The sequence below is a fragment of the Choristoneura fumiferana genome, chromosome 2 (genome assembly GCF_025370935.1).
Source record: "Choristoneura fumiferana chromosome 2, NRCan_CFum_1, whole genome shotgun sequence".
Lineage (NCBI taxonomy): Eukaryota > Metazoa > Arthropoda > Insecta > Lepidoptera > Tortricidae > Choristoneura > Choristoneura fumiferana.
Genome location: NC_133473.1, coordinates 10,869,850 through 10,882,107, shown reverse-complemented (window position 1 = coordinate 10,882,107; position 12,258 = coordinate 10,869,850). Strand labels below are relative to the sequence as shown.

The 12,258-nt window shown below is 37.4% G+C and overlaps 1 protein-coding gene across 1 annotated transcript; it reads left to right on the top strand.

Moving 5' to 3' along the window:
• Positions 1–588: 588 nt before the first annotated feature.
• On the top strand, positions 589–10,609 carry LOC141443231 (hemicentin-1-like). The gene is made up of 16 exons (XM_074108443.1): positions 589–676; positions 1,169–1,278; positions 1,988–2,361; positions 2,820–2,983; positions 4,189–4,402; positions 4,976–5,159; positions 7,152–7,487; positions 7,942–8,158; positions 8,317–8,508; positions 8,602–8,887; positions 9,020–9,170; positions 9,251–9,431; positions 9,504–9,715; positions 9,811–9,990; positions 10,298–10,439; positions 10,530–10,609. The coding sequence occupies exons 5-16, from the start codon at positions 4,352–4,354 to the stop codon at positions 10,573–10,575; spliced, it is 2,178 nt and encodes a 725-aa protein (XP_073964544.1). The 5' UTR covers positions 589–676; positions 1,169–1,278; positions 1,988–2,361; positions 2,820–2,983; positions 4,189–4,351; the 3' UTR covers positions 10,576–10,609.
• Positions 10,610–12,258: the final 1,649 nt, after the last annotated feature.

The following is a 12,258-nucleotide window of genomic DNA, read 5'->3' as shown; positions in this document are numbered from 1 at the left end:
ACGTAAAAAATCAGGAATAATTTGAATACAAGTTTTTATTGTTTGTTCTGGTGTATGTCGTAGACAATTCGTCTGTGAGTAATTTTTTAATCATTTGAATCGGCGTACTTATGAAAAAATTCGATGAATTGTTTAAGCTCTACAATATATTTTATTATACATACATTATAAATTTCGCAAGCTAATATAAATAAACTCAGTCACAAATACCATACCGGTACCTACGTACGGGTTTGTATGGAGCGTTTACCAAAGCTGGTACAATAGTAAAAATTAAAAAAAAAAACGAATAAGTTAAGTTAGTTGAATAATAATCATTTTATAACAATCAAAGCGATAGACAAAAGATTTATTCACCACTTTTCACACAATTGGGGTTTCTACGCATGTTGAGTTAACCAATCTTTGATAAGTTAAGTTGAGATTGACCGTAGAAACTTGGTTTTTATTTGATTAACAATTACCTAAAACTTAAAAAAAATGTAAAAAATTACAAAATTTCAGAAACTGTTAACCATAGTCGCCGTTTGTATGAAAAACTAAATTTAACTTTACTTCACGGTCCTTTTAAAATTGACATTTTAGGAGCTCGAGTGGATTGTACCTGAAATCTTGCGAGCCATGCAGTTGCGGAGGACATTCTGATATGTGCGACCCGGAGACTGGCGTTTGCATCGTAAGCTTTTAATTATAATATTTGTTTATTTAAGGTTTTTTTGCATTAATAATATTATAAAAAAACAATTAACAGGCTAAACGTAACACATCTAAGCTAACCTAGAACTACCTTCATACCTAGTTAAACGTTGTCGAGCTTTTCTGCCACAGGCATCAATCCTAATAGCAATAGCAAGGGCAAATTTCTTGAGGCCAAAACCAAACGCTACAAATATTTAATTTGTTTATTTGTTTATTTTTTTATTTCTTTCTTTTATATTAAATTAAAATCGAAAATATTTAACAATCCAAAGAAAATTCGTAGGTATTTTAACTACCACAAATTATTAATATTTACATCATGTCCATTTGCTTTGCCCCAGATGATGAATTACGTGGATAATCAATGTACCTTTAATAAGCCACTATTTTGTGGTTGATCTACATAAAGTAGACCATGCATGAGCAAGTATCAACACTAATTTAGTTATCAACACATTCCCGCTTTCAGGATTGTCAAGACAATACAGCCGGATACAATTGTGAAGAATGTAAACCTGGATATGAACGTGACGCATATCAACAATGTGTCCCATCTCGTACGGTCCCGAGTAGCTGCAAGTAAGTAAACTGATCGCTAACACCCTGCAATGTTGTGACTCGATTATTTTATTTTATACTCAGTATTAATTCGTCCTAATGACAGTGTACCTATTAGGACTAGCGAGCCCTGGCAGTAGTATTGTAAAGCAGATCTCGTGCTGGTTACCAGATTCAGGGTTCCAGCAAGCAGCTATGTAGGTAAATCAAAATTGAATTGAGGCAAATGTAAAACTCGATCATTTACGTTCGCACGAATACGTGATCAATTTTGGATTTTTTTTACAAAGAAACGAATACTATAATAACGGAAAATAAACTTGAACCGTTGATGAAGCTGACAAGTTAATTATGAATAATTTTTAGGCTTTAAAGTTTTTACTCATAATCATTTATTTATTTCTGAGTATATAGTACGATTACGTGAGTACGATTCTGATTAATATGACTCGGATCATTACGACAAATCATAATTATTTATTTATTTAACAATAAAAAATTACGGCATTATGTACAGTTAGAAAACCAATGCAATGTAAAATTCAAATGTAATGTTTAAAATTATAAGGTAAGTATCAAATGTGTGGGATGTAATTGAAATACGAATACTTCTTAACCATTAGCAGATAGGTAGGTACGACACGACGACGAGCCTAAAAACTATGTCCAAGAGACAAAACTATACTGATGTATACTATGTACTGATTAATATTTTTATTTTCTTGATTAGTTGCGATCCACGGGGCGAAGCGGAACCTTGCGATGATCAGGACAACTGTAGGTGCAAACCCAACGTAGAAGGCGAATCTTGTGACCGATGCAGAATTGGTACATTTGGACTTGATCAAGAAAATCCCGATGGCTGCACTCCTTGCTACTGTTCTGGAGTCACCAGAGATTGCGTGGAGACACCTAATTACAGCCGGATTGCAATTCCGGCTCCTATAATAGGCGAAAATTATGGCAATTACTCGATAACGGATTTGACTGCTAGACAAATTATCAATGATCAGTTCTCTCCTTCTGCTAGTGAAAGCGAGCTCACGTACATATTTAACTTTTTACCTAACGAAGAGCTGTTCTGGTCTCTACCTCAATTCACTGGTGTGTATTAATTATCATGTTTGCAATATTCTTTATCCAGTTAGCTTACATTTTCGGGTGGTAAAACTTTGTCCAAGGTCCGTCTAGATCATTTAAATTTTGATCCAGCTCAGTCGGTGGAATCACTGGCATGTGCGATATTTATTCTATCCCAACCCTTCAGGCTGGCAACGCATCCACAATCCTCCGGTGTTCCGGGCACCAGAGATGGAGGTGCTCACAACTTCTAGAGATACATTTACTCGTTTACTACCCTATTTCATATAAAAATCAAGATGTTTTGCTCACTAATGTAAGTTTGCAATTTATTTGGGTACTTGTTTTACATCTTTATTGTATGTGGTGGTAATCTTTTAAAAAATATTTCACTAATCGAAAGCTACAATATTCTTGACTATTAATAGGTACGTACTAGGTCCAGAAATACTAGAAACTGATTATTGGTGTTTTTTTTTTAGGAAATAGGTTATTATCATACGGTGGAAACTTGGCTTTAACTCAAAGATTCGATTCGGGAAAATATCCTTTAGAAAGTACTCCGGGCACAGACGTTGTTCTGTTTGGAGACGAAAATGCATTGTATTGGCCCAACAACCAAGCAATCCGTTCCGGAGAATCCTTGGTGAGTGTTGGCAAAGACTTATTTAGGTACTTTAAAAAACAACAAAACCTCAAACCTCTTACCTATACTTATCTGGTTTTAACTTTGAACTGTTCAGTGTAACTTATGTTTTATAATTTTTGAGCAGATGCAATTAAAACTATGAAATAATGAAACATTCATATTGAAAGTAGAACGATCTGAGGCCGTATTGTATTTGTCTACCGCGCTGACTCGTAATTACATTCACCATTTCTCTCTACCCTCGTCGTATACCATGTTACAGAAAGAAGTGGTTGATTAATTTATTGAATCAGGCGTTCCTTTGCGGAGGTCCATATCAATGAACTAAAATAATTTCCTTGCTCACCGCGACCTTACGATAGCTAAGCTTATGCAAAATATGCGTGTTCATGCAGTTCCTCCACCTCCACACTGTAAGAACACACACAAATCACACAAACCCATCTATCACCACCACCACACTACACTGACGCGTTTCGAACTCAACCACAGCTCATCTTCAGCAATGAGCAGGTAAATTTAGTTTCATCTCCCTTGCTACGGCTTGGATCTAATTTCAGCAATGGTAGTTAATAAAACATTCCTTGACAGTAAATAAATAAATAAAAAATCAAGGTAGTTTTGAAGGACGGTTTAAAAAAAATATTAATATTTTGTGGGTATTTTTGTTTTGTTTCATAAAACGTATGAGGGTACTTGGGGAGTTACAGTGACAAGTTAAAACGGTGGTTGTGGTTCGTTAGTCTAACAACTGGTAGCATGGTGTACGGTTGTGTCACTCTGAAGATGAGCTCTGGTTGAGTTCGAAACGCGTCAGTGTAGTGTGGTGGTTTGTGTGATTTGTGTGTGTTCTTACAGTGTGGAGGTGGAGGAACTGCATGAACACGCATATTTTGCATAAGCTTAGCTATCGTAAGGTCGCGGGTGAGCAAGGAAATTATTTTAGTTCATAGAAGTGGTTGAAACAATTGCGATTCCAAGTGCGTTAAACAATAACTGACAATGATGGCTTCTGTCTGCCTCCTTGCCTCATGCCCCATTTTGCGCATAAACTAAGTACTTGTTGTATTTTTAACCCGTAATTAATTTACGCTAAAGAGTTTAGATTAGAGAAAAAACAAAAAATACCCAATTTAATAAATTATATTTTTCTAAAATTTGGACTAAGACTACAATTTAAAGATTAAATGTATTCTTTTCAGAGTTATCGAGTGCCTTTAGTAGAAAGGGGTTGGTTCCTCCTCAATTCTCGAACACCGGCAAGCCGGAGCGATTTCATGTCAGTCTTGAAAAAATTTGAAGAGAGTTCTAGTTAGAGCAACACTTACACGAAACCTTTTATCCACTTCTATTGCGGATGTGTCTATGGATACTGCTGGTGAAGCGTTTGGAGCAGCTTCGGCTAAAGGCATTGAGGTAAAACTTTCATTGGTTAACATATTTTCTGTAAAAAATCCTTAGAACTATACCCTGTCTATTTAACAGAGTTAGCAAAGCATTCTCTCTGTTGCACTTTTGTATGCAAATGAAAGGGACAAGAAACTGTCAGTGGGCGTCAACAATCGCACGTCGATGGCGGGCTCGGCTTACATGCCGTTTGTTGGAAGTTGGAATATTCGTAATATTTCTCGTGATTTTTGTTTGTAGTTAGAGGCACCTCAAATAATTAACTTATTGATACTTAACATGACATTATCATGTCATGCTTATTCATATTTTAATCATAATTATGTAATTTACGAGCCAGGTAAAAATTAGTAACCAAAGATAAGCACTCTAAAGCGTCCGCACCATACGAGAGACAGATGTTGACTAAATTTTGACAAGCATCTTGTGCCTGCGCATCGTCCTTATCGCTGACCAATTACGTGCATTCTCTGTTTTCTAGTACTAACTCTGTTAAATAGACAGAGTATAGGTACCTACACCCATATTATTTTTAATGCGTAGAATATGAATTTAAAATCATTGATCAATTTTACTTTGCAGAGCTGCAATTGTCCTCCAGGGTACACTGGCAGAAGTTGCGAATCATGCACACCCGGTTTCTATCAAAACAGAGGACGTTGTCAGCAGTGTAACTGCAACGGACACAATTGCCACCTGACAAGCTATGGTGACGTTGTCTGCGATTGTCGTGCGCATTATTCGGGAGTTGACTGTTCCATTATAGGTATGTTGCAATGTAATTTTGATGTTTGGCATGAAATATTTATTTGTCGCATTTTTTGTGTAGGTATCTATTAAATAATATTAAATGTAGGTATAATTCAGTCTAATAATTATACTCTTCATCTCCTCTTTAATGCTAAAAGATTACCTACATAATTAAAAACATGACCGTAATACTTACAATAGATGTATAAAACTTACATATTTGTATAAAGTATTTTACGTATATAGCATAAAACTTTGTTTTTTATTTATATTATAACAAACAGGTGGTAATGCATGCATTATATATTTTTATAACACAATCAATAGGAGTAGTAATGGAACTGCACCCCATTATTAGCGAAAACTACGACGGTTTGAACCCTATGCGGAGAGTCACATTCACTTGCAAATACAGAGCTCCAGAGCCGCTGACAATACAGTTTTATTACGAGAGGAAGAGAATAAGCGCACCTAAACATTACAACACGTCAAAGTTGTACCCGGATGGCTGGAGGGGAGAACACGAAACGAAACTTATCTGGGATACGAGACATGTCGGAAAAATATTGGAATGTCACACCATTACTTCAAAAGGATTTACTCTCGGAGTGTTGACCTCTACGTTACCAGAGCCAGGTAGCTCTTAAACATGAAAGAGCTTTACCATCAATGTCGGATGTTTGATACTATTCATGCTTCAAGTAAAATGTTTAGCGCTCTCAATGTCGATGTGATTCTCCAATGATATATTTTGTACCCATTTGTTTGTGACTAACAACTTCGTCTCGCAGCTCCTTTTCACAATGCTACCGCCATGCTAATAATGCCTAAACGATACTACCTAAATAAATACCCTAACCTAATCAACAAAAAGTTGGGAAACCCCCAACTTTGTCACTTCAAAGTTCATATCTCAACTATCATATCTCGGCTAAACCGATTTTAACGAAACGAATCTAAGAGCCATCGCTAAAAACCTGCTTTCAAATAATAAAACCGCATTAAAATTGGTCCACCCGTTTAAGAGCTACGGTGCCACAGACAGACAGACTGATACACACACGCAGACACACATAGCGGTCAAACTTATAACATCCCTCTTTTTGCGTCGGGGTTAATAAAAAATATATAAATATAAATCACGAGCGCAGTCGTTCAACTAAATGTAGGTACTTGAAAATTGTATTAGTTAGTTTTATGCGTTGTATGTAGTAGAGGTACCTTAATTTATCCGGGTCAATAAAAAAAAATGCACAGTTAGTCGGGGCCTGAAAGAAAAAAGTCATGAAGTTAAAAGTATGATCCATTCGCGACTTGCATCGGCATAAAGAAACTGTCCTTATCCTTATTTTATAATTTATTAGGTACAATATAAATTTACGCTGTTTTTGGCACTTGTGAACGATCGAGTCGTGGGCGGTCCTTCACTGTAAGTGGTACTCTTTAACGTTTAGAAAATTATCTATATATCATTTATTTTTATAACGTAATTTAATCATGTAAGTGGTATTAGAATAATGTATACGTGTTCTCAATGTATATTTTTTAGAGTTCAGATTATTCTGTGCTGTCTGCCAATCACTCTCAAACATTATTAAACAGTCATTTGGTCCTTTGTGTCCTTATTTTATGAATATATTTAGTATTTATTTATTTAGCAAAAGCATAAAATACATAAGGCCTTATTCTAAAGTCTCTTACAATACAATATTATGTCAATAAAATAGTAGGAAATAAAGTTTTATGGACTTATACACTAAGTAATAATAGGATCACTTGCAAAATTTCACTATGAAATTGTATTGCTATCTAATTAAAAATATTTTTATGAGAAAAATAATTTAACTGAGGCTGCAAGTGAAATTAGTTCTACACAATTTTGAAAGTTTTTCCTTAAGATTTAAATATATTGAGATAATTGGACAACCCAAAGAATTTTAATAGCCAATAAAAAAAACTTTACAATGGGAATGAGAGAGCGAAAATGAATCGTATTATTTCCTTATAGATGGAGAACCACAAGTAGTTCAAACTACTACAAACCGACCACCGCCGCCACAGTCTACAGTTACTGTAACAATTTCGAGCCCAACTATCAGAATTGAAAACGTGGGCGGCCAAGTAAACTTTACTTGCGAAGCTAGAAGCCGCATGATTCAGGGTGCTCTCCCCGTGAACTGGACTAAGGTTGATGGACACTTGCCGCAAGGACGAACGTACGTTGATCGGAACACCGGGGTACTGTACATCAGTCGAGTCCAAGTATCCGATAGTGGGACATACATCTGTCAAACAAGTGATGGCATTTCCACGGGACAGGCTATTGCATCTCTTACAGTTGGATGTAAGTAACTTTGTAGTAAATTATTTTAATTAATATAATTCTTTACCAACGTCACTTATGTACTAGAGTTTCAGAAAAGCCTATTTTTAGTAATAATCAGTATTAGAACAGAAATATATTTATACGCTATAAGGGTCCCGTTTTTGCCAACTGAGGTACGAAACGTTAAAAAACCGACGAGTTCACGTATTTTAATTGAGCCTGTTTATCTGTTTCTTTACAAAACGATTTGTTCTCTTTCCATGCTTAAATTGGATAGTTTTACCTGACTGGATTTTTTACGCAAAAGGTGGGTAAATGGTAAAATAACATATTAGGTAAAATGGTAATATTTAAAACCTAAATTTGACTTTGTCAAATACAATCAAACACTTTAATTTTTATGTTACAATGAAATAAGGTCCGCGATGACGAAGAATTGAGAATGCGATAAAACATTATTTTAATTTTACAGCAAATCCTATGACAATCCCCACTGTGTCGATACAACCTTCTGTAAACGAGTATTACGAGGGTGATAGAATCGAATTGGAGTGCGTTACTACCGGAAACCCCATTCCAAAAATCGTTTGGCAAAGAGCATCTGGACAGCCTTTACCTTTGGCAGTGGAGTATTATAGATCCTATCTTGTAATCCCCAAGGCTAGAGAAGAAGATTCCGGTGAATACAGGTATTGTTGAACATTAAATAATGAGCAGTTTATTTTTAATAAACATTATTGTACTATGATAATAAAGTTTAGTGATTAGTGACCAGTTTAATACATCAGTATTAGTGACTGATGAAACTAGTAAAAGGTCCACTCCCAAAACAAAATCGCTGTTTCAGATGTATCGCAAGAAACACAGCTGGATCCAAAGATAGCATAGCTGCGATATTTGTGCGTCCCAGACCATTACGACCAACTCGAGACAGACTCACCATTTCGCCATCTACACCAAATGTTATTGAAGGTCAAAGCACAAATGTTATTTGCACAGGAACAGCAAGTATACCAGTTGGCTCTATTGGATGGGTCAGGTAAATTAATGATAAACATTATTATAGTAATTTACGAACGAACTGTGAATAACACGTTACACGAGGTGTTCTACTTTTTTTGTTTATTTTCAGGCAAGACGGTTCTGAACTCGCTCAAAACGTGCGATCTGAAAATGGCGTATTATATATCGATGTGGCTCGGCTTGAAAACCAGGGAGTATATGTGTGCCAGACCACTTCTGAGCAGGCAGCGTCTGTGCCCATCCTCGTGACGGTCGTCCCTCTGTCCACACCAGCCCCCGGCGAAGCCCCCTCGATCTCCGTCAGCGTCGACAGTCTTAAAATACCAACAGGAGGCAGCGGGACAATCGATTGTAATCCTCAGGGATACCCGCAACCGTACATCAAGTGGAGCAAAGTAATCCTCATACATTATATCAAATTATAAATCTGGATTTTTGTTTGTTTGTAATTTGTAATATATTTATCTTTGTATTATTTTTGTTTATTCGGCGATAGGTATGTGCAAGATTATGTTTTGTCTTTACAGCACAATAACAATTTTGGACCTGGAACCAGTCAAAGAGGGAACACGTTAATCATTTCCAATGCACAAGATGAAGACGGAGGATATTACATGTGCACCGGATCCGTGGATGGAACTGTAGTCGCCAACACCTACGTAATGGTTGAGATTGAAAGTAAGATTGAAAATAACTTGCCTAAATAATTTTTACTTTTGTTGAAACAAAATAATTTATGCGCTGATCATTGGTTGCAGCGCGTATCCCGCCTAAGGTAGAAATATGGCCACAAGGGGAACTAGCTGTTACTCTTGGCGGTCAGTTTGAATTCCATTGTCGTGTATTGGCCGGCGTGCCGCCTCCCGAAATACTTTGGTCAAGAAGTCGCGAACGATCGTTGTCGCGGTCCACACACTTACAGCCTCAAGCAGTTTTGAAGTATGTACATATTCTATGCAACTATTTTTATATATTTCTAGGACCGCTCGGCTAACTTGTTTATTATTTTAGGTTCGAAAGAATTGAAGTCAACGACGAGGGAGAATATATTTGCACGGCCACTAACGTTGCCGGTCAGGCCAGCGCTAACGCTACTCTAAAAGTGAGATCTGTGCCAGAGATTACACTGACACCAGGATCTTTTATCGAAGCAAACCCAGGAGAACCTGTAGAAGTGCATTGCCGAGCAAATGGTTATCCCGAACCTATGGTATCAATTAAATGTAAGTCACACTAATCATGTCTTGGGTGATGTAATAGAGATATTTTATGATCTTTGAGGAATCACGAATATAATAAAAAAAAAATGTTGTGGCAGTGAGATCAGACGACCGTGAACTCGTGCCACCTAGCCCCGGGATCGCGTCACTGCGTGTCGGCGCGGCCAACGAGCGGGATGATGGCGACTACGTGTGCACAGCTGTCTCGGCCGCCGGCACCGTCGCGGAGCAGTTCACCATCCGCGTTGAGCGTGGCGATATCGGATTCGGACCCAACGGTAAGGCTGAACTCGCATGGGTAAAATTTCGTGACTTGCAGAGATCCAACTTGAATAATGACAAAATGACACTCGTCTGCTAGCTAGGCTGTTATATCCACACTTAATATTTCACCCATATTATCCCTGAGTACAACAAAATTTAAGAAATATACAAGCTAGTCTTGAACCTGAAAAATACTATTACATCGCGCAAGTTACTTTTAAGCCCTTGTCCTGGAACAACTGGCAAACCACTATATCCAGAACCTTAAAAGTAAACTTTATCAAGATTTAAGTAACACTAAGCAACTTTTTTGCGATTTAGGAGAAGGCAGCGGAGAAACTGATTTTGATCCTTACGGTAATCCTGACCAAGATCAAAATCCTGAACAAGATCCAAATTATTATCCAGATCAACAAAGACCTACACCTTTACTCGCCATCGAAGGTCAAGACAGCACACTTGGGTAAGATTTGTAATTATTGGTTTTACCTACTATATGGATATCGTCATATTATGTGAAACAGACAAGTAAACCAGCTGTGTTTGTTTTTAGATGCGACAGCTCTAATGGCTTATACACGGTGCAATGGGTAGAGTAGGCCAACAGCTGCAACGCTATGCTCAACAGATCGGAAATGAGCTGATCATTCGTAATGTAAGTAATGATGAATCTGGTAACTCACTGATTTTTTTTTAAACAAAAAGAGATTTGTCTTATTCAAATAATGGTGGTGGCACAGTTGCATACAACATAATTAAGTAGTCCCAGATTCCAAAATGTGTTGCGCAATAGCAGACTTATAGCTTTGGTTGTTTTTTTATAGCCTTGATATGCTCATTTATCCGACATGATATGATTCGTTTAGCTATACCGCGTTTACCTATATACTACGCCTATATAGGATTTCCCACAGCTTTTTTTTTAACGCGACTGGATGGCAAATGAGCAAGTAGGTCTCCTGATGGTAAGAGATCACCACCGCCCATAAACATCTGCAACACCAGGGGTATTGCAGATGCGTGGCCAACCTCTAAGGCCTAAGATGGGATACCTCAAGTGCCAGTAATTTTACCGGCTGTCTTACTCTCCACGCCGAAACACAACAGTGCAAGCACTGCTGCTTCACGGCAGGATTAGCGAGCAAGATGGTGGCTACAGTCAATTTTGTAAACACCAGGATGCTCTAAAGGAATTGTATCTTCAGGTGATCTCATGCTTTGCGATATTTTCCTAAAAGGAGTAAAAATGGTGTTTATTGAATATTTATTTAACAATCTTCCAATCCTATTGTTACTTCTTCAAGATAGGGCAGATATGCTGGTTGTCGAGCTACCGATTGTAAACAATTCCCCCTAACCTCCTCTCTTTTGCGTTTAACCTTATAGCCATTACTACGTAAAACACGTTTTACCTGTACCTACCTATTAACTCCTGCGGGTGATGATGTGAAGACATGTAGATACCGATATGTGTGAGTGGGTTTTCGATAAGCCGTATGGCTAAGAATGCCGTCACTACGTATATCATCCATCACTTTCACATCAAGGAATGCTAGGGTCCAGCAGTGTTCGAATTCATATGTAAGCCACATTCTGTTGTGGATGTTGTTCATTAAGGTCTATAATATACTGTTTGACCTCAGCCCGTCCACCCTCAAGTATGCAGAATATGTCATCCACGTATCTTTTCCACATCCTGATCTTAAAGGCGCAATGGCCATGGCCTTTTCCTCAAAAGGCTCTATCCATTAATTAGCTACTGCCGGAGCCACCGTGTTACCCATCGCCACCCCATCCACCTGTAGATAGTACTGCCCTTGGTAGATGAAATAGGCAGCAGAAAGACAATGCTTAGTCAAGGTCACAAGAACATTAACGGTATGATGTTAGCTAACAGTTTATTTTCAAGTACTTTGAGAAAATCTGTCACAGGCACATTAGTAAAGAGAGACTCGACGTCAAAACTAACCATAATCTCCCTCGCACTAACCACAGTGTCTCGAAAAATAATAACAAAGTGACGGGAGTCTTTGACATAGTATAGTTTTCTTCCACTCAGAGGATTGAGTACGTGTGATAATAGCCTCCTTGCGTCTTTATAAGAAGACTTGTAAATATCTTATTGTCCATGGTGTCTGACATTGTCTGTCGCTATGTCATTCTATCAACAACTATGTTTCTTTACCATGTCCTATTTTATTATTGAATAAAGCCAATATTCTATTTGGTCTTGTCTAAACTTGTATCAATTTATTCAATAATAATTTTTTGCGCCGCCAAAA

Coding starts and splice junctions, on each gene's coding strand:
- LOC141443231 (XM_074108443.1), top strand. CDS start 4,352: ATGGATACTGCTGGTGAAGCGTTTGGAGCAGCTTCGGCTAAAGGCATT. Junction 8,159..8,316: donor GAAGATTCCGGTGAATACAG/GTATTGTTGAAC, acceptor TCGCTGTTTCAG/ATGTATCGCAAGAAACACAG. Junction 9,716..9,810: donor ACCTATGGTATCAATTAAAT/GTAAGTCACACT, acceptor ATGTTGTGGCAG/TGAGATCAGACGACCGTGAA.